This window comes from Pezoporus flaviventris, unplaced genomic scaffold, assembly GCF_033815535.1.
Source record: "Pezoporus flaviventris isolate CSIRO_AGI_PZ_B2104156 unplaced genomic scaffold, CSIRO_AGI_Pfla_v1 ptg000047l, whole genome shotgun sequence".
Classification (NCBI taxonomy): domain Eukaryota; kingdom Metazoa; phylum Chordata; class Aves; order Psittaciformes; family Psittacidae; genus Pezoporus; species Pezoporus flaviventris.
The window spans coordinates 9,962,554-9,985,401 of NW_026892595.1; the positions used below are offsets into that span (position 1 = coordinate 9,962,554).

At 39.8% G+C, this 22,848-nt stretch overlaps 1 protein-coding gene across 5 annotated transcripts in view; it reads left to right on the forward strand.

Moving 5' to 3' along the window:
* Positions 1-17,587, forward strand: part of ARHGAP21 (Rho GTPase activating protein 21) — a 113,100-nt gene extending 95,513 nt beyond the window's left edge. For all 5 annotated transcript variants that reach the window (XM_061468257.1, XM_061468256.1, XM_061468258.1 and 2 more), the window contains 17 exons: positions 3,205-3,363; positions 3,511-3,613; positions 3,705-3,741; positions 4,212-4,337; positions 5,110-5,394; positions 6,408-6,472; positions 6,555-6,703; positions 8,217-8,359; positions 8,454-8,609; positions 8,712-8,790; positions 9,424-9,497; positions 9,581-9,670; positions 11,646-11,771; positions 11,972-12,013; positions 12,330-12,435; positions 14,221-14,252; positions 15,023-17,587. In XM_061468257.1, coding sequence (XP_061324241.1) covers positions 3,205-3,363; positions 3,511-3,613; positions 3,705-3,741; positions 4,212-4,337; positions 5,110-5,394; positions 6,408-6,472; positions 6,555-6,703; positions 8,217-8,359; positions 8,454-8,609; positions 8,712-8,790; positions 9,424-9,497; positions 9,581-9,670; positions 11,646-11,771; positions 11,972-12,013; positions 12,330-12,435; positions 14,221-14,252; positions 15,023-16,756 — 3,506 coding nt within the window. In that variant the 3' untranslated portion in view covers positions 16,757-17,587. The remainder of the gene's footprint in view (positions 1-3,204; positions 3,364-3,510; positions 3,614-3,704; positions 3,742-4,211; positions 4,338-5,109; positions 5,395-6,407; positions 6,473-6,554; positions 6,704-8,216; positions 8,360-8,453; positions 8,610-8,711; positions 8,791-9,423; positions 9,498-9,580; positions 9,671-11,645; positions 11,772-11,971; positions 12,014-12,329; positions 12,436-14,220; positions 14,253-15,022) is intronic.
* The last annotated feature ends 5,261 nt before the right edge of the window (positions 17,588-22,848 follow it).

The window sequence follows — 22,848 nt, forward strand, 5'->3', positions numbered from 1 at the left end:
GTGCTCAGGTGATCGGGTTGTTATTTTCAAACTTTCATATGTAATCTGGGAGGACTGTTCAGGTATCAACATTAAACAAAGGCATTAAATATTAATCATTGTAAAATTGTATTGTAGAGCATAGTAGGGTATGATACAGATTTGTGCTTTTCTTTCACTGATTTTGGTGTTCATTCCTTTGAATCTTCAGAAAACTGATCAGTACTTCTTCCTCAGTTTTTCGTCCACAGAGTGGGGTAGTATGTCCTCTTTGTCATGCTTTCTCACCTATGTTTTGAAATGTTTCTCGGCTCAGTTTTGGAATATCTAGTTCTGCCTCTTAGCCCATTCAGGGTAAATTTGTTTCTTTGCAGAGTCAGAAAGTTAGTATTTGTCCAGATCACATGGTGTATGGATGCTCCCTCTCTTTGAAGGTCCCTGATCTCCAGCTGCACTGCAATACAATGTGTATTGCAATACAAATGTGTATTGCAATACAAATGCAATACAAACTTTTTGCTAGCTAAAGCAAAGACAAATTTGTGTACCAAAGTGTACACCGAAGTGTACACAAATTTCTCTTTGCTTTAGCTAGCAAATAAGTTAATGCAGGTTGGAGCTGTGATGCCTGTTTATTGCAAGTTTGCAAGTGTCTTACCCCGTGTTTTTGCATTGAAAGGCTTTTCCTGACAGTCACTATGTGTGACTGTTGACCAGTTGCATGCTCATGTTCATGCAGGTGACAAGCAGCATCTTCCACTTTGCCAGAGATGCTCTGTTACCATGCTGGTTCATTGTCTGATGGCTGGTCTCTTGGGTTGCTTCATAGACAGCAATGCACAACAAATGGTACTTGTATCCTTTTCTCAGAACTTTAAATAATCCTGGAGTCTTTGACCTTTTTGTTACAAATACTGAAAGGGACACCAGTAAACTGTGAGATAACACACTAGAAGACATTTTGTGTGGCTTCTCCTCTGGCTTGTTTGTTCTGTACACTTCATCATGTTTCAGACACAGGCATTTTCATTGATTGGGCTGAACACATCCTTTTACATGCTGTGTGAGGAGTTTTGAGGTGCAAATATACTAATTAATCAAGGAAACGGTAAAGGGAGACAAATACTGCAAGCACTAAAAATACAAGGGATACATGTAGTTGTTTGGGGTTTGTTTCTTGCTGGACAGCAGCAGTGGAGTTTGCCAGTGCGTTAAATTAGTAGGCAGTAACTCATACAGAGTATGTCATAGCTTGCTCTGTAATCACTTCATGTTATGTAAAAGCTTGCCATTAGCTAGCCTTCAACCTCTTTAGGGATTGAACAGTTATTTCCTTCCTGTACCAATGTCATTTGTAGTTTTTCTAAAGCTTGACTATTTCTAAAACTACTTTAATTTCGATACATCTGGGGATTAGATTCACTGTGAAGTAATAATTTGAATAATTATTGTTGCTTTCAAGGACTTAGAAACTGTTTTCCTCAGCTGAATTCTTGGATTTAAGTGTTGTGGGAAATGGTGTTGCCTTTAGTGTTGCCTAACACTGTTGTGTTCAGCGATTGCACAGATTTCTTTCAAGTGCTAACATTTTTGTAGCTTGAGTTGCAGACTATGACATGTTGAGATAAGTCTGTGATATAAATAACCTAAAGCTGAGCGCTTCCAGTTTGAGTGCTACAGACTAATTAATCGTACAGTGAGTGGCTATGTTCCTTAGTCAACGTTAGCGTAGTTCTTAGGGTTTGCTCAAGAAAGCTGAGCAAATGAAAAAGGGGTAAGACAGTGAGCTGTTGTAGTCCTGAAATGGAAATATAACTGAGGTGTTTCCTATTTCCTGGTTGCTGTAGGGAACAGATCTATAAATGTTTCTAATTTATCACTGAGGATATTTTTTTTTTAATTACAGTATCACAGGTTTGCTGCGAGTTCTTTTGCTTTCCCTTTTATTAATATTTATAGCTTGAAGGCTTTTTAGGGGTATGTTTGAGTTTTTTTAAATGTAAAACTTTAAAACTCCAAAAAGTACTGTGATTTCCACACCATACAATTTAGAGGGGTGCTGTTACTAAACCTTTCTGTACTTTGTTTACTGCCTTGTTTGAAATTTACATTGCCGAATTTTGATGGTACAAGTGCTGCCTTAACAGAACTCTTAGTGACTGCTGGAAAAGCACAATGCAGCACACGCAGTTGTGTTTGCACAAAGCAAAGAATAAACCTCTGTCTGTTTGAGTGTTCATTGATTTCAATAGGCTTTTCAGTAGCTCTGCATATTACAATTCTTAGCACCTAGAATACATTCATATTCATTATGGCAGTGCATTTCAGCCGCTGTTTGTGACTTGATCCCCCCGCTCCATTCCCTCTTCGCCTGGAGCATGAAGTAGAATTATTTTCCTAGCACTAGTAATGTGTTCTAGAAGATGTTACGGCTCTTTTCTCAGAGTGATTGGAAATGCATCTTTCAGCTTCCTCCATCTTGTAAGAAATACGTTAAATACTAGAAAGACTTAAAGCTTTTTGAAATCTTTCATGATGACCCTTGTGGCTGTTGAGACTGTGAGGTGTTGGGCATGTACCGCATGCAATCGTTTATATGAACAATTAGTGGAAGAGCTAATTGGTATGTAGTGGTACCATCTTTTAACAATATGAATACTTGCTGCTTTATTTCAGTGTACAGGGGGGTTGGGGGATTGGTTCTTTGAATTCTAGATAGCTGTTTGAAATGCTTTTATTTGCTTGTAACCTGTCTTTATTATTTGAGTGCTTATTTAAATCAAATGGTTTTCAGTCGTCTGCCCATATTTTACTGTGAGAAATTGATTTTCTGTCTCTTGAGTTTAGACTTATTGATGTATTAATTGTCTTTTTTCACTTACGCACATAAACAAAAGTAGTCTACTTGAAAATAATATTACAATGGTTTAGAAAATAATTCCTTTTCTGTTCTCTCATGGCAGAATCTGTAATCAGGTATGCTTTCCTTTGCTCTTATCTCTATGTGCAAATAATATCTCTACAAAATGAAACAGGCCCCTCTTTCTCTAGGAGAAAAAAAGAAGAGTACATTTGATAGTGTGGATTAATTGGACCCTTACATTTGTTTGAAAGACTTCATGTTTAAGATAACTGATACCCCAGTAATGAGAAGTTCAGACACTTTAGTTTGAGCATTTGATTAATGCATTTAATATGTTAATATATTACATATTACCTTTGTAGATGAACCAACTAGTCCTAGTATTGACCATGATATTGCACACATTCCTGCTTCTGCTGTCATTTCTGCATCTGCTTCTCAAGCACCAGCTATAACAACTGTTCCTCCCAGTCCCGCATCTCCAATCCCTTTAATTCGGCGACAGCTTTCACATGATCATGGTGAGCGTTGATTTAATTTTCTTTCTCATGCAACTTTTTCCTTTTATTCTCTGGAGAAATGAAAACTATGTACTATTTATTGCTTGAAAAATATTGCAAATATGTGATTCAGGTTCCTACATATGCCAAAATTTCAATTTGTTTTAGAATCTATCCGGCCTAGTGCCCTGGATAGCCAGCCTGCTGCAAAAACAGAGAGATCAAAGTCATACGATGAAGGACTGGATGACTACAGAGAAGAGGGAAAATCGTGAGTTGATGAAAAGATAGCAGTTAATTTGGAGATCTTGTTTTTAAAGTGTAGAAAATCTCATTTTAACATCTGTTTTTTCTCCCAACAGAACCATTAAGCATGTATCTAGTTTAAAGGGGATTAAGGTAGGTAAACATATATATAACAACTCCTAAGAATTAACGCATAGTGCTCTGACAAGTTGTATGAATTATACACCACCATTATACAAAGTGATGTGTTAAACACAGGCATGAAGTTTATTGGAATTGCCACTCATCAAATTGTTCATGCTGTGTGCGTAGCGTGTTTAAACATGGTCTTTTTCTTCCTAGGCTCACCACATGGTCCTTGATTTCATTTTCCTCAGCTTCTGTAAACAAAGCGTACCTGTGTCGTGCTTTTGTAAAAACACTAATGAGAATCTAAGACTCCTTCTCAAAGTGTTCTTGGGACGTGTAAGGGCCCCTATTGTTGTACAGGACACTTCAGAGATTGTATTTTTCCCAGGAGAACATTCCTAGGGGCATTTTTAAAATGAGAAACATCTTGAATGTAAGGAATGTAGAGAAATGTGTTCAGAAGTGCACTGTGGGGTTCTTTCTGTGGTGTTTAGGTCCCAGACAGCCAGAAATCTTCAGAAGACTCTGGTTCCCGCAAAGATTCTTCTTCAGAGGTCTTTGGTGATGCTTCCAAGGAAGGATGGCTCCATTTTCGTCAGCTTGTTACAGACAAAGGGAAGGTACCTGTCATGTTTGGGTTTTTTTAACCTACCACAGATACTAAGGTGGTGAAACACTAAGATAAGAAACTTCAAGCCTTCCTGTTGTGCTTTTTTAATAAATTTTTGGGGGATGTGAGCCTCAGTAAGACTGGCAAAATTTTAGACCTGTTAGAACATTGACTTCAGTGAATTCCTTAGCTTCTTTTACAGACTGCTTTCTACATTGTCTTAAAGTCTGCATTTCAAAGCATCTGTGAAGTAATCTAATTTCTAATAACTAATTAAGTATTAAGACTCAGTCTCTTGATGATTTTAATTTCTGGTCTTTTTTCCCTCTCTGCTAATTATGAAAGAAGCTATAATTTTTTAGGCTGTTTTGGAGTAGAGTTCAAATTAACCTTCTGCACAAGTGTAGGCTAACAAAGAACATTGGGAGTCAGGAATTGCAGTGGTGTGTAGGAGTGAGTCTAAATTGGGCAAGAGTCCACTGAATGTTTTTTCCTGTGTTTGTATTAATGCCTCTGTGGAATTCTAGTCACATTCTGTTTCTTACTACTGTCATACATGAACACATTCTTAATGGGCTATCAGGGATTGCAGGGTAATTCACTCCTCTAATGGAGAGTAATTAGTGAATCCCACTTTGTGTAGTCTCTCTGCAGGCCATTCTGACCGCCTACCATAGAGGTAGGCGGTCAGTCTGTATTTTTAAAATACAGGTAATTTCTGTAACCCAGAAACATTAGTTCTAACAAATAAGCAAACTAATATATTGGTTGATGTTTTTCAGCGAGTTGGTGGAAGCATTCGGCCATGGAAGCAATTGTATGTTGTTCTTCGAGGTCATTCACTTTATTTGTACAAGGATAAAAAGGAGCAAGTGACGCTGTCTGAAGAAGAACAACCTATAAGCATCAATGCTTGTTTGATAGACATCTCATACTGTGAAACCAAGAGGAAAAATGTATTTAGACTCACCACATCAGACTGCGAGTATCTATTTCAAGCTGAGGACAGAGATAATATGTTAGCATGGATTAAAGCAATACAAGACAACAGCAACTTAAATGATGAGGTAATCATAATGTATAATGCAAAGGCAATAGTTCTTGTCTTTTAATTAAAAATTTATTGTATTTTCTTGTAATTAGTACTTCAACAAAAGAAATAATTTGCAATTAAGTAATAAAGACAAAAATGTGTACAGCAACGTAGAAGAAAATGAGGTGAAAGGCAAGGTAACTGTAAAAAAGCCTTACGTACTCAAAGTCAGTGAACAGGCTTTTGAAATAAATGGATTGATGTTGCTGTTTTGACTAAAGATACACTTCATCTTACACTGATCTGTCAAAAATCTCTAATCTTTTTAGAAGATAATTGCAGGGTTAGAACAAGTGTGTTCTGTCTTCAGAACATTGCAAAGTGGTGTGTGCAGTGGTGCAGTATGACAAGTTTCTTAGTTTAAAAAGTGAAACTTTGAAGGAAGCCTGTGTCTGTGATTAAATGTTGATACTTCTGTGAATTAAATGTTAATGCTAATTACAAAAGGCAAACATACACTGTTGTACGTAGCATATCGATACCTGTCCTAGTGTTGTCAGTGCATTTTCATTTCAGTGATGAGCCACAGAGAAGTATTTTCATATCTGTGGTCATGCACATTGCTCAGATGCGAAATAATTATCCAAAGGATAATGGATTAATAAACACGATTAGACAGATGGATAAAAGCACATTTTAATCCATGGTTGTTTCACCTCTGTGTGTAGCAGTAATTGGTCATAGAAGTACTGTGTGCACATACAACTGTATTTTTCAGAGTATTAGGGTGTGTTGACTTTCAGTTTAATCAGGATTTAATCATGTTGTATTGCTGTGAAACAAGTCTCTAGCAGCATTTAATTTGTAATCACTCACTTCAGTTTTCCTCATTTTTTTAAAACGTTCTCAAAACTGTTAGATTTTTTTTTGACTGTACTGAGATATTAATGCGGTCTGGTGACAAGAAGAGTTAATTGTATCCTGAAGATAAAAAAGTATCTGTTGCCTTTTACAAGATTGTAAAGTAGATCTCAATTTGCTTTCTAGGACACTGGTGTCACTAGTAGAGATCTAATTAGTCGAAGGATTAAAGAATACAATACGATGATGAGGTAGGTGAATTATATGCCGCTAGTAATTTTTGTAGGCTTCTTGCCTAGCATTTTTTTGCTGAAGTAATATATCTTGTTCCAGTTCTTCAAGCAGCAAAACAGAGCCATCTCCCAAAACACCTCGCCAGAGTCTAAGTATCAGACAGACTCTGCTTGGAACTAAAGCAGAACAGAGGACCCAGAGTCCACATTCTCCTAAGGATGAGTCTGAAAGGAAGCTCCTCACTAAAGGTCTGTATTTTTGTGTATTTCTTTAGTTAATTATAGCCCCAGTGCAAGGCCACTGAGGTGTCTTTCTCGGTTTTTCAAACTCATGAATATACAGATGCAAGCCAGTCATTAACCAGGGGTTTTTATAAGCTGCAGCTATAACAATTCGTTTCTTGTAGCTGCTTCATTTCGATATAATCTTAGATATACTTCAGGTCTTCTCAGATCCCTGAAGCTCGCTATTTCAGTCCTCTCCGAAGAGGGTCCTGGATTTTTTTCCTATAGCTATATGCACTGTTAGCAGTACATTACAGACATAATGCTTCTTGTGACCAAAACTTCACCAAGCTTTGGAAATAATTTTGTGTGTAATTCATACTTTTGCCTCCACCTCACTTGGAAGTGACGACAAGGTAAATTCATATTTCAGATATGCTGTTAAGAAACCAATTTCTACTGAAGTGTTTCAGGAGTAGAGAAGAACATATTTTTTGCTCTTAGTCTTTAAAATACATATTTGAAACTATATTATTTTCTTCCAGAACAAAATTAATAACCTGCTAGATTCTAAAACCTAAGTTCTGATAAGCTGGCACTGCAAACTTAAATCAGTAACTGAACTCCATCAAATAATTTCACAAGCTACCTTTTTTGTCTTTCTCCAAATGTATAAATGTATTGTATTTCTGATAGACTGTTCTTGTAAGGATGCGTATAAATTCGTGCAACTGGCTGAGCAGTCACTTTTGATGAAGCACTTTTAAACAATTCATTCTTGAATTTGAGCTGTGAGTGAATTCTGGTTTATGTTACCAGCAAATGTCCCTTTGCTCCTGCAGTGCTGCAGATTATGTATCTAAATTGCAGATGTCAAGTAAAAGTCAAATCTTCTGAAAGAGTATTTCCAGAAATAGTAAGGAAGAAGTACTGCTGTATAGGTGACTTGTAGTATGGGATAAATGGGAGAGGTAAACAGAGCGACTAAGCTTTTTATCTGACTTTTGGATGCATAATACTTCTAAGTGTCTGGGTCCTGCTTGGAATGATTTAGGAGTGACTATAATCTGGTAATTTTTGAGAGTGGTCTGCACTGTGACCGTAAGCATGGCTGCATGGGCATACGCTCACAGCCATGAGCATGGCTGTATAGTCATAGGTATCTTGTGTGGAGCAGTGATTAGTAGAGACTGGCTTTACTAAATGTTGATTTTAATATTTTTAATTGAGTTTATGTACCTTTAGTCTTTAAATGATGAAATTCCACAGTTCTGTCAGGCTACTTGCTTTTCTAAATCTGGGATGTATGTTCAAATGTATCCCTTGAATCACAGAAGACTGAAAAAGGTGTGTTTAAGGCAGATGAATGTTTAGTTATCTGTTGCAGGAAGCCAGGCAAGGAAAGAGGTCAAAATGCAGTAGGTGTCGCTTGATCTTTGAAAATCTGTTAACCTGTATTCACAGTGGGTTTTGTGACTTAATGTTCTTGTTTTCTTTTTTTACATTTCTGTGTTTGCATTATACTAACAACAAAAAGATGAGACAAGCCCACCAAAGGACAAGGGAACATGGAGAAAAGGCATTCCAAGCATTATGAGGAAGACATTTGAAAAGAAGCCATCTGCTGTAGGAACATTTGGTGTTAGACTAGATGACTGCCCCCCAGCTCATACCAACAAAGTATGGAAGGATAATTTTGCTTTCCATTGTGATTTAAAAATACTTTTTGTATGAATTATTTTAAAATGTATATATAACTTTGCTTTTTCTTCAGTATATTCCACTGATTGTTGATATATGCTGCAAACTAGTTGAAGAAAGAGGTCTTGAATACACAGGTATTTACAGAGTTCCTGGAAATAATGCTGCCATCTCAAGTATGCAAGAAGAGCTCAACAAAGGAATGACTGACATTGATGTTCATGATGATGTAAGTCTTAGATCACACTATTTCCAGGTTGAACTGCCAAAAACTTCTGATTCTGTTGTGATTATAGAAATATAAAGCATGTCTGTCCTTCTAAATGTGTAGAAATGGCGAGACTTGAATGTGATAAGCAGTTTGCTGAAGTCGTTCTTCAGAAAGCTCCCAGAACCCCTTTTTACCAATGGTAAGTTGTTTATGTTATGTTGTTTACATTGTTGATTGTGTTTAGGTATTATCATTGATCAAGGTGTCTTACAACTTCCAGATGGTTTGAGGGAATATCCAGTGAAATCCTCCAGTAAAGGCCCCTTTCCTCCTTAAAGAGCAGGGAATCATGGTGATTATAGAGCTTAAAAATGAGAGCTGTAGATATTATTTCTCTGATGGTGAAAGAATTATGAATTTGGAAAAAAAAGCCTGAGTAAAATTTGCAATTTTATTGTTGCAATATTCTATGAAAGCTGGGTTTTTTTACCTATTGTCATCATATATTTTATACAGTCTAATAGGCCAATTCATGACTCACAAAGGCCATTCACAAATGTGTGTTACCTGTATTCTGGGAAACAGGGCTGGGTGGTGGTGGTGATATATATGCATATATATGTATATGCATGCATATATATACACATATATATGTATATGCATGCATATATATACACATATATATATATATGCATGCATATATATACACATATATATATATGCATGCATATATATACACATATATATATGCATGCATATATATACACATATATATATATGCACGCATACATATCTAAGCTCACATATGATTAATTTCTGCTTTCATTAACAGACAAATACGCAGATTTTATAGATGCCAATAGAAAAGAAGATCCTGTTGAGCGTCTGAAAACACTAAAGAGACTGGTAAGCTGAAGTTGTGTGTTGTAGGTGCACTACAAAATTAGCATTAAATGTTTAACGTTCTGAATAGCAATTGTTTGTTTCAGATTCATGATTTACCTGAACATCATTATGAGACTCTCAAGTTCCTTTCTGCACACCTGAAGACAGTAGCAGAGAACTCAGAAAAGAACAAGGTATCCAGAAGCAGTATAGTGTTTATTTCATTTATTAAGCATGGGGTTTATGCAGAGCTAGTTCTATGAAGTGGTAATGTATTACTGTAGACAAGATTAAGATCTTTGCTATGTTGAGGAGATTTTTGGGTTAGACTAAGGACTCTTGAAAAATATGCACCTGTTCAGTGTGAATTAAGTTTATTCAGGCTGGTATTAATTCTTGTGTGAATAACTGCCTATGTCCTAAATTTATCCCCAAATCTGTAAATTTCATATAATCCCATCTAGACACCAATAAGAGTGTGCTTGGGCAGGACACATGTGAATGTCTGTGACATGAATGAACCTGCCATGAATGAGGCTGTCACACCAGCTTTGTGTGAAGTCTGGGTTCCTGGACACTTGAGTAATTTTTGAGACTAGGACTTGCTGTAATTACTCAAGTATTTGATAACGCTGTAGATTGTGGTTTGGCTGGTTTTATGAGAGAAAAGTCGCTATATAAAAGGTGGTAGTTCACCCCTATAGGGTCTTAGTCAACTACTAAGAATAACTTTTTGTCATTTCTGTGGGGTGGGGAAGAGTTTGCATTAAGTGTTTCTGTGCATGCTATAACCCTGCAATAAATGCAAATAATAGTATCCCCTTTTTTAGCTCTTAGGGAGGGGTAGCTTAGTGCAAAGGTGTGCACAATATGAATGTGCTTATGGATGCTTACCTAAGGGCAGGTAACATGGTGTCTTGTTACTTGGCTACCAATGTGCAAGATACAGAAAAAAATTTGATGTGATTGATACAATATAGAGGAGCCTATGTTCAGTCTTAAATCATCAAAAGATCAGAAAATGCCTCAGTTCAGATGAATATGGTAGGTTCCAACATTAGTTCTGCAAATACCTTCTGGCTAAATATAAAATAAAAAATTATATGTGTGTATATAAAAAAATATTTAATAAATTATAACCTGTAGTGGAATTATACTGCCATTGTAAGGAAATGTTGGTAAATGTCATTTTTAAGTGTAATGCCTAAAGCAGACATTTTATTTATCATTTTATGGTTTTGGTGGGCTGTATAAATGTTTAAATAATGTTAAGATTGCAGAGTATATAAGGCTAGATAGGTGAGGTGATACAATAATTGTATGAATTGTCAAAGGCCATAATTCAAGTCAAAGTGAGCATTAGAGGCTTGTGTCATGTTTGCGGCTTCCTTCTGGTAAGCACAAGGACCTTGCCTCCTGTATATCATTGGTCTGTCCTATGTCACAACAATAAACTATGTCAGAGGAGTAAGCAAAAACAGAAGGTAAGTATTCCTTTGATGCTTTCTTGGAATTATTTGTCAGAGATGTAACATGAAAAGTGAACTAAGTGGATGATTAACGTTGTGACACGATCGCATAGCTCTTGAGTCTGTATCATGAATGGGTGAGTTGGGTGTATGATGTTGGTTGCTGCCACCTCTTCCAGACTGGATGAGAATTGAATGAGCTCTTTGTCAGTAAACACAACGCAGCATTTGATTACCAGGTCAGTTTTCTTGTGTGCCATGTAAACATTTTCGGGGAGAAAAGAAAAAGAGAAGTACCAATGCCTTTTTATATGAAAAAGTAATAATTTTAGAACATCAGTGTTTCTAACCAAAACAAATAGTCTTTATGGGGAAAAAAAAAAACAAAGACCTGCTGCAAGTGTGAAGAACATTTCAGGGTTCTTGATTTTTCTGTGCTTGTTGGACCTGTTTACTTGCAGTGAGTTAAGGTTGAATTCTGAATTGCAGAAATGTTGGAAGCATGGATTGCAGCTGTGTGAAGAGATTCAGTGTAATGTAACATGATACCTGAGTCAGTAATGTGTTTTTAAAAACCTTTTCTTTATCCTTACTTAAAATACCATTCAGATATGTTAATAGTGTTATATTACTATACTTTGGCCATATTATTGTATTTTCTCATTATAAATGTATGATGTGGAAATATTTCATTTCTTAGATGGAGCCAAGAAACCTGGCAATAGTGTTTGGTCCAACACTTGTGAGGACATCTGATGATAACATGACACACATGGTTACGCACATGCCAGACCAATATAAAATTGTAGAAACACTCATTCAAAAAGTAAGTGGATGCATTTCATTATTTACAAAATAAGTTCGTACACAGATCGACCGGCTTTTCTCTCATTGGGCCAGTTTGGATCTGGTAGTTATCCACCCAACTCCAGGATTATCATTTTTAGTAATGTCCATGTCTTACTGTTCCACATTTGGGTTTTGTGTTTCTTGTGGGGTTTTCACCTTTTTTATTTTAAATCGTAGCATGACTGGTTTTTCACAGAAGATGATGCTGAAGAACCTCTTGTAAGTATTGTCTCATAAATACTTGTGCTCTAATGATCTTAGTTTAGAATCTGCTTCTGCTGCTTCTAGAATGTTTTTATATTTCTTACTACATCACTGTATGGTTTTCTCTTCAGAAGCAGTCCTTGCAGTGATGACTTTTTTTTTTTTAAATGCAATCATTCATTTGTTTTAAAAACATAAAGCAAAATGGGAAAATAAGAACACATGAGGAAAGCGTGTCCTCACGTGAATAATGCAGTTTTCTAAATGCTATTGAATGGTAATGAACTATTTGTGAAACGATGATGAAGAGATCTTTGTTTATTAACTATAGACAGCAGTTCATGAGGAAAACACTGTAGAATCTCAGCCAGTGCCAAACATAGATCATTTACTCACCAACATTGGAAGAACGGGAGTATCTCCTGGAGACGTATCAGGTAACTCTGCCTGGACAGTGTTAGTCCATAGGCTAGAATAACTTACCCTGTTACCTCACTGTAACTCTCTCTTCCTATTTTCTTTCACTAATAAACTGTTTTTCTCTTTTTTTTCAAAAGATCATTAACACTTCTTAAAGACTTGAATTGATGATTTATCATGCATGAAATAATTTGGAAAACTTTGTCTAACAGGAATATAATCATTAAAAGATGAGGCTTGCACATACTGTTTTATTTATTCACAGTAACCCATGCAGTCATCATCGTGAGGTGAAGCAGATATGCTGCTGTAAAGTGGTTTGTTGTGATGGCAGAAAGACTGATCTTCAGTGGTATTCTAATATTGCTCCTTCCCAACGTTAGGAATGCAAAAAAATTGAGTTATGTTTTCTTGTCAAGTGACGGACACTTTAATAAGTATGTTGCAGTATGTCTCTATACTAAAGCTGATTTCCTTCTGTTTATAAATGCCAACCTCTTTTGTGGCTAAGGACAAGCATTGCAGGCTCTTTTTTGGTGACTTTTTCCCTTCTTCCCTTCACTATACTGTTGCACTAACCCAGCATGTTGAATCCCACAAATGTTACCCCTTCGTCTCTAGCTTTTGTTTCAGTTTTCAAAGGGTTGTCCAGCACTTACTGAAACAGTCACTTTATACTGATGTTGTAACAGGCGAAGTGGGAGGAGTCTATCACACGGTGATGTCATTAGTGGACTCTGTGATGTCACTGATGGACAGCTGGAACTGTAGGAAGAAGGAGGACTGTTGCCCACACTGTAGCTGCCTTGTCTGCAGAAACCCCCGTTTCTTGTAAATGGAAATTTAAAAAAAAAAAAAGGTTGATCTGTGCTGTAAATTTTCTTTCAAGAGTATTTTAAACAGATCAATGCTACTTTTTAAAAGTTTTTCTGCTGTTCTTGTTATCTCTGAAGCAGACCCTGAGGAGAAATAGCATGGTATGGTCTACCAGTCTTTCTAGTCATAAAGCATTAGCCATGTGTCAAAAAGGGGTGTGGCAGGGGGCTCAGCTCTTTCTTCCTAGGGAAAAAGTCCCTAAAGGTGGAACACATTCAAGTTTATACTTTTTAGTCATTGCGCTAGCCCCTTCCTACCCCCTTTGTAATTGTATAATCTTGGGTTTTGCGAGACAGTGAAACTATGGTGTCCATTTTTCATTTCATATTAGCGCTTGTTACAGAAAAGTACAAAACTGGTAGCTGCTGAAATCTAGCCAACTTAAAAATGCAATTTTGCCTATTCATAGTCAGAGGTGGGGAGAGATGTGTGATTTGGGTCTTACACACAAAATATGACCTAATTCCCTTAAAAACTCACAAAAAGAATATGACTACATGAATCATGATTTGTACCTAGGGCAGCCAACAGTGCGTTCAATTTTGCTTTGTGTATCCTGAATCTCAGGAGGGTACACAGTATGATCTTGAAAAGGTCTCTCAGCTGCGGTTTTGCAGAGGCTATACACTTAAAGTATTGAATAAACATTAGTATTTCTGTTTTTTTATTTAGAAGAACAGGGCTCCTTTGCCATTCCTATCATTGAGCTGGTTCTGCCTACAATTCACAGCATCCTTTCATGGCGGTGGCTTTCTGTGGTGCAGCTTGCATCTTTGTGAGCTCTGACTATTCACTCTGTTCTGGTTTTATTTGCTTCACATTTTGTTCTGTGCTTGTCTTTTTCCATAAGTCCAGCATTGTCTGTAGCAACAGCAAAAAAATTTGCACAGAACTGAGCAGAATTGTCTTTTTCATTTTTTCCACAGATTCAGCTACTAGTGACTCAGCAAAATCTAAGGTAAGTAATTTTGTGAAATGATGTAATTACAAGCTTCTGAAATCTGTTAGATATTTGCTTGCTTCCTTTACTGTATCACTTAGGTATGCAGTACAGAGCTTATGTGGGTTTGTTGTTTTTTTTTTTATAAGTGGTAATACTTTTTCTCGTCAAATTTTGAGTGTTACATTGGAAAAGTATCACTTGTTTGCAGTTAGCTGCATCTGCCAGAGCAGTCAGCTGCACACATAAACAGCTTTGTTCCATACTGTTGCAACTGGGAGCTCTTACCTCCTTTCTGCACCTCATTCAGTAGAGATAAATGTGTATAGTATTTTCCCTGTCATTGTTGGCATACTGTTTACTCCCGGACAGTATTTGGTTTTCACTAGTTCACTGAGAAAAGTATATGTAGAATTTAGCCTTTCCTGCGTCAGAAAGTAGTAGCTCCTCCTCTTATAAGAAGCAGTTTTTGTTGCAAACAAGTCATGCAAAGGTTGTCTTCCTGTAATGGAGCTGCTCCATTAGTCTGTCAGAAACTGCATAGCTCTGTATACACAAACCAGACTTCATTAAGTTGAAGAGATTCAGGTAAAAAGTGGAATTCTCAGGAAGCAAATTTACTTCTTGGGCAATGTCATGTAGACTATTGAAAGAGCATGGAAATATTTCCTGAATATTTCCTGAACAAGACCATCCGCTGTGAAACTCAGGATGTGTTTTTACTAAGCTCAGGCTAACAAATGTTTCTTTGTGATTTCTAATCATGCTCTCTCACTTTCCTTTAACAGGGTTCTTGGGGTTCTGGAAAGGATCAGTATAGCAAGGAACTGCTTGTGTCCTCCATTTTTGCAGCAGCTAGTCGCAAGCGGAAAAAAACAAAAGAGAAACCGCAACCAAGCAGTTCGGAGGATGAGTTGGATAATGTGTTTTTCAAGAAGGAGCTTGCAGAACAATCTCGTGGTGACATGACAAAAGAGGACTTAGCTAAAGGGGAATATGAAAGAGAGCGAGACACAGGGAGAAAACAGAGGATGTTTGTCCTGAAGGAAAAAGAGAACAGCAGTAAAAAAGATGTGAATGTTGTAAAGGATGAAAAGAAGTCATTAAAAAAAGAAAGTATCCTGTCGGAGGAACCTTCACTGCCTTACCATGAAAAATGTACAAAATCACCGAATCTCAGCTGTCTGCAAACCACGCAGAAGAATAACCTAAAAATGGCTATTTCACAATCTTCTCCCCAGGTTGAGGAGACAGTGTCTGACTCTGGCACTATGCTAAGCACTTCCTCCCAGGCTTCCCAGCACAAATACTCATGCAAAAAAGTAGCCAGCCCTGAAGTTAAACACAAAGAGTTTTTAGCAGCTGATGTCAGTTCCATCACCTCAGATTATTCAACTACTTCATCTACTATGTGTCTGACTGGTTTGGATGCCAGTATGCTGAGCCCTGAGGTACAGTCAGTGACAGAAAGCAAGGGAGAAGATGCTGATGATGAAAGAAGTGAATTGATCAGCGAAGGGCGCCCTATGGAGACGGACAGTGAAAGTGACTTCCCTGTCTTCGCCACCAGTGCTGCTGCTGAAAGGCTGTCCAAGGGGAAAGTTGCAGAAGTGGTAAAGACCAGTCGGAGGAACTCTGAAGAAAGCGAAGTAAGTTGTACTGAGGGAAGTTCAACACCAAAGTTAGAGAGTCGCAGACTTTTTAGCTCACACAAACTTATTGAATGTGATACACTGTCTAGGAGAAAGTCTGCACGGCACAAAACGGACAGTGAGTGTTCAGGAGATGCGAAGAGTGAGAAGGACTTGCCTACTGTGACCAAAATGTTTGACATAATGAAAAAAGGAAGATCAACAAGCAGTTTAGCTACATCAGCCAGAAGTGAAGCTGACAAACAAGAACCTACCTGGAGACTTAAAATTACAGATAGGTTAAAGCTGCGACTCAAGTCATCTGCAGATGACATGTTTGGAGTTGGGAATCAGAAAGCTAACTCTGCAGAGACCGCAAAGAGAAAAAACATCAGGCGAAGGCATACGCTTGGAGGACAGAGGGATTTCGCTGAAATAAGTGTCCTGAATGTTTGGAAAGCTCAAGAGCCGAGTCAGAGTAGAGAGAGAGAATCTGAGCTTTCAGCTGTGAATCGGTTGAAGCCCAAATGTCCAGCGCAGGACCTCTCGATCTCGGACTGGCTTGCACGAGAACGTTTACGCACTAGCACAACTGACCTTAATACGGGTGAAACTGGAAAGCCCAGACTTGAGAACACTAGCTTAGCAGATGCATCAAATGTAGATCTGCCTTTATCTGCAGAGATGCAGGCAGATGAAGGCAGTTCTTCCAGCAGCTTGACTTTAATTAACAGAACACCACCTTCGGGACCATTTCCACCACCAGACCAGGTAAATGGTGAAAATTACCAGAACGTGAACAAAACCAACTTTAGCCCAGCAGTTGATGCCCATCCTCATAAACTGTCTGGGGCCCAAGTGGTAAGATCTCGATTCTACCAGTATCTTTGAAATGGGGAGATATGTCCACTACAGCAATTCATTAACTTACTGTTACACTTCCCAGTAACTCTGTGTGTGTGTGTGTGTGTGTACATATATATATATATATTTTCCCGTACTGTTGTTGTTATGCAGCCTTCATTTGGGCTGGTTTCATCAATATGCTCTGTGGAACGTCTTCACAGTGCATTACCACAGCCAGAAGAACACTAAAGTATATATATATATATTTTAAGAAAAAGTATATTTGATGGCTGCATACAAATGTTGAACAAAGCATCTGATGCAACATGCTGTGTAGTGTATACATGGTTTTCTGACTGAGAGTTGGCCTGGCATTAGTATGCAGAAAAATTGTTCTTTTGGTTTAGTCACTAACAAGTGCCTCATCATAAATTCATTTGGTTTGTTAGGGTGCCATATTGTTAAATTAGAGAAACTTACTACAAACAAATGAATGCATTTTACGGTTAACAAGTTTCATGACATTTTACAAATGTTAACACAGGTGGCTACAGAGCTTCCATTCCTTAGGCATTCCAGTAAATATTGGAGTTTTATATTTCCAATTTTAATACAGATTTTGAGTTTTATGTGACTTGAATTTTTAATCTTTCTGTAAAATAAGTAACTTAAATGTACATATTACATGTGTATCTTTTCTTCAGATACCAGATTTGATATAAATGTTGTAACATAGGCGTGTAGATAGTGGATACTGGATGGAACTGGTTTCTTTTATTGAGAATATAATTCTGCATGAAGACCTAATGAATCCAAACCTGTATCATGCCTGTGTGCATACCCACTTAAACACTGGAAATAAAATTGTTTTGGTGACTCTTTGCATGATGTGAATTCATTCTAACAAATGCTTACAAGTTGCAGTCGGCAGCTGCTCTTGGGATCACAAAACCAGCTGTTACTCCTGGGTGAAGGGTGCTTCTCTTTAAAGCCTTTTGTTTGTGGGACAGCGTTGTGGAGGTTGGCATGGGAGACACACTCATTTGGATAAGTATTTTCATCTTGATATATAATCTGATTCTAAGGTATGTAGCAAATTGGTTTATGGTTAGTATGTGGGGTTTGTCCATAAACATGTCCGTGTTTGTCACCAGATCATAACAAGGGGGTACCAGTATCTGCCAGTCAAAAGAACACTGTAGGATGGGTAGTGGACTTTTTATAGTTTTAGCTATGAAAGTGAGTTTCTGGCCTAAAACCTTCTCTGTGTGAACTCTCTACCAGTTATATGTCTTCCTTATATTTTCTGGCACACCTATTTGAAAACAAAGCAGCTGTTCATCACTTTGGGTATTCCCATGTCTTGCACTGTCGCTTGGTAGAGGATTAAACCCGTATCAATAATACGTAAGCAGTGAACATTTTGAGCATAGAAAAAATCCATGCATGTGTTCGTTAACTGCAAAGAGAAGGAATTAGAGGAACCAGGATGCATAGGATGACTCCATTTTAAGCAGACTTTGTTTCTTTCCAGAGTGACTGTAACAGTCACATGCTTTCATCTGCTGTGGTTTTGATCCTTGTGGGAAACCATTATAAAAATGGGCTGTGAAGAAAAGCGTCAGATACAACAACTGAGATCTGTGGAAGTTCTTACCATAAAAATGAGTTATGTTGTTGTGGTCTTTTTGCAAACTAAAATGTCTTCTTCCCCACCTCCTCCCCTCCCCAGGTGAACAGGAAGCTGGTGCATTAGCAATGTTTCTGTATGCAGTGCGAGGAAGGATGGGTATGATTCATGAAACACAGACTAATTGATGATGACTTTTGCTGCAGTCCTAATAGTAAAGTGTATTTGAACAAGGGATTTCAAACTGTGGCGTTGCAGTGCCTCAGTACTGCTATTCATCAGCACATCGTATTTACTAGAGGCATTATTTTTTGCCATCAGTAGTCTTAAAAGCTTGTCTGTGTGTGCTGAGCATCTACAGCAAGTCGCAGGGGTTTTCTCAGTGAAGCAGTACACTGAACAGAGGTATGTACAGGGTCCTGGGGGTCTGTATTCTGATCTGGCAGCCAATTTGATGATAAATCAAATTGTTAATTTTCACTCTGTTGTGTCTATAGATAACAGATTATTTTAACTCCTGAATCTAGATGCATTGTGGCCAACTCTTAGGCTTGAGAACTTAAACTTCTATTCACTGGAATAGGGCACAAGATCTTTGGAAAAAGTAGGAAACATCCACAAGACAGGAATTGTACTGGCTGACAGTGCTACAGGGACAAATTTCAGGCCACAACAGCCTCCATGGTTTTGTCTGCTGCTGCACTGGCGGGATTGAAGCTGCAGAGCAGTTGCAGGAACTGTGAGAGATGCCAGGGATATCCGAGGGGGTGTAAGAAAAGGGATCGTGGCAGTTGGGACCATCGCTGCCTCGCCTTTGCCATGTATGTCAGGTCTTGGGAGAGAGAACGGGGCAGACAGAGTGGGAGGGAAAGAAGCTCTGAGGAAGCACTTGACTTGAAGGGGAGACGCACAGAGCAATCTGTCAGGAGCATGAGAGAGGAGATGACCAGGCTCCACCTGAAGAAAGTGGCATGTGGCAATGCATCTGAGGCTGGGAAAACTGATGCACGTTCTGCTCTTTGGAGGCTGCCAAGATTTGGAGCCACATTGAAGTCTGGCGGTTGAGGTGACAGACATTTTTAGGAGCTGTTGCTATGCTCTGATCTTAGAAGCTATTTCAGACCCTTACCTATGGGGCTTTTTACTCTGTGTATTAGGGGGGGTTGTTCGGTTTGGGTTGTGAGGGGGTTTGGTTTGGGATTTTTTTGCTGGAGGTGACGGCATGGGGGAGTGTGGGCTTGGTTTTTGTTTGTTCTTCCCTTCCTCTGGAAGAGAAGGGGGATAGTCTGATAGACACGGGAAAGGAAATGTGTGTGCACAGTAGCCTGCCCTGACATGAATACTGTCAGTACCAGGATTTCCTCTGGAAGCTGGATCCAGTGGGATGGGCAGCTCCATAGGGTCACAGAGCAGTTGAGGTGGGCAGCGACCTTGGGATCTCCTTGTCCTGCCCCGGCCCAGGCTGATGCAGCCGAAGGAGGTTGCTAATGGTTGGGGCTGGTGGGTTTTGAGTGTCTCCAAGGGTGTTGGGTCCACCACCTCCCCGGGCCACCTCTGTCACTGGTTTGATCACACAGTAAAAAGGAGCTTTTTTTAAATGTTTAAACAGAATTTCTTAAAACTTCCATTTATGGCCATGGGTTGGTTTTTGGTTTTATACTCGTCGTCGGGATTCAGATTGGTTTGGAAAGTACTTCTGGTCGGAGGACTGTTTGGAGCCGTGTAGCTCCAAGTTCGTAGAAACAGGTCTAAGCTGAGAGCTGATGGGGGAATAATGAAAGGATAAACTGGGGGGGGAGCGATAGTATTTGGATTTTTAAAATGGTTCTAAATGGCAATTCCTGTTTCTGTGGGGATCGGTGGTGTTAATTTGAAATCCCTGTTCTGGGATCTGGTAGCCGGCATGTGCTGTACAACTGCTTTTTAAGACTCTAAAGGGCTTGTTATGGTCCCTGCTAGTATGGCTCAGAGCACTGATAATGTGGAATTAACACATGGCCGCAGTCCAGACAGCTTCCTAATTTCTTTTGCTCTGCTGCAGAGCCGAAGGAAGATCCTTTTCTGAACTTACACCTAAGTGTTTCATCCTGTCCACAGCATCTGGGAAAGCCTCTCTCCACTTCATCCAGGCAGGACAAAAAGAGTTTGAAATGTGGCCTCCTCTGCTACAAAAAGCCAGGTCATTGCACCATCCTCATGTAGATGGTAATCGAGCAATTGATTGTGCCAGCCTGAGCAAAGAAGGGTGTAGGCTGTTGTGTGTCTGGGAGGGGGAATGACTTGGAACAGACCTGCCACCACTAAAGCGGTGTGTGTACCTGCACCTCACAGTCATGAGACCATGAGTCTGCCTTCATCATCTGTTAGCAAGCCTGTGAGTGTTCAAGCATGCAGGAAGAGCCGCCTCAGTGCAGATCGGTTGGATTTTGGCCCTGTACATTTATAGGCAGAAATGTCTTGCAAATCCTTCCTCTTCCCTGCTCTATGTATCCTCTTCTGCTCTGCCTTCCCATCTCTGTAGCCTGCCCAACACAGGGGCTTGGGGCTGTATTTTGCTGCAGTCCCAGTCAGTCCTTGCCATCCCAGCCAGCTCGCACCCAGTGATGGCACTTGCTCTGCTGTAAAGTCGTGGGCTGGTTTGGACTACAACAGGCAGCAGGATGGTCCCACTCAACTTCCAACTCTCCCACCTTGAAAGGGAGCAGTGAGCTGCTTCACTACTGATTTTTCAGAGCAGTGAAGTCCCACCCTAAGTGAATCTTCTTTAAGTTGCCCAAGAGCTGGTAAAGCTTGATCTTAAGTTGCCTGTGCTGGAGTGCCCTGGTGACAGCAAAGATGGTTTGAAGCATGGCTCCTTTTTGAAGACAGCTGGCTGTGGGGGACACAGTTGGCCTCTTGCCTGCTATGCGGTAGCTGCAATTGCCCAGTAGCTTTGTCCCTAACTCGGGTTGCAGTACCCTCCACCAAAACTGCCTCTGCATTAACTGGCTTACAGTGAGAACTTGTCTCTCTAATCAGTGGCCTGAACTGTTCCATTCTGCATTCAAGGGATTTACTTAGACTTGATGATTTTCCTAAATACTCTGCCCAGTGTTCAGAAGCATCCTGGTGCTGAGCTACAGCCTGTGCACAGCCCTCCACTGCCCGTGGAAGGGAAAGCCCCTCATTTCATTGCCGTACAAGCGGGATGGGGAGGGAATGGATACGGCCTGAGTGCCAGCAGTCCCTGCAGCGGTGCCTCCGCAATGGGTTAAGCGCTGTCTGAGCTGTGGTTGATTTCCTTGCTGGCGAGACAGGGACGTGACAACACAGGGTGGCTGCTGCAAGACGTGCAGGATGCAGTGTAGCTGAGGCCAGGAGTGGGTGTTTTTATGCTCACTCCCTGATGCAGATCATCACCACCACAAGCAGCAATTACCTGTTGGGTACAGTGCTGCCTTGCTGCCTGCTGCACGCCCAGTGACTGGGCAGGTTATTTATACAACTCCTGTCTGCCTCCAAGTTCCAGCAGATAATGAGGATGGGCTGTGGAGGCCGAGAGAAGCAGCAGCAGGAAGCAGTGCCAGAGCAGCTCCCATAGGTGTGTGCTGCAGGGCAGAGCAAGGCCATGGCCAAGGGCTGCTGCCAGGGACCCTGCCCAAGTGCACTATGGCTGCTGGGGGAGCAGCTTTTGCAGAGCTGCAGAGATCAGGTATTAGCAAGTTCCTGTTTTTCATTAAGTGTTGGATCCCTGGGCGATCTCAGACTGTAGAAAGTAGAATACACACTTGGAAAGTGGGGTACGTGCAATGTGGCAGAAGCTTTGGGAGGTTCTTCCCACCTAACTCAGCTGCTCACACACCGGGCTTCAGAGCCACCGCTTTCCTGCACCTGGAAGGGTCTGAGAAGTTCCCTTCAGCTGGATAGGGAACTGTTGTCACTCAGTGGTCCAGTGTGAGCGCTCTGCGCTGTGCCTTATGCATTGCTCCATCTTTGGAGCCACCCAGCTTGTCCCAGGCTTGGCTCAAAGTCTGGCACTGGCTCTGCATGTACCTGGGTCCGTCACTGGCATGGCAGCGGTGGGGCTGGAACTCAGCAGGGCCCTGGTGGAATGAGGGTGTGTGTTGTGCTTATGAGGGGTGAGTTCATGTTTATGTCCTTTAGTTACTCCTGGGATGCTCCATCTGAGGGGATCAGCCCTGAAATGACACTTCTAAGACACTTCCCATTTCACAAGGAGGAATAAAGCAAATACTTGGAGGTGGATGAGGTGGTGGCTCAGACAACCAAAGATTTGAGTGCTTCTGGGTTTGTTTTTTTTACTAGTTTTCTAACACGGAGTTCCAGCAATCGGCTTTTGTCCAAGTAAATCTGAAAGACCCCATTGTAAAATTAATACTTATGGATGGCTTTAATCTAGGGAAAATAAAGTCATTTTCTCTCCTGCTGGTTTAGTGCTCTCAGGCAAACCAACAGCTCAACAGCTAATTGAGACCATTATAAAAGTTACTAGTGACAAAATACAAAA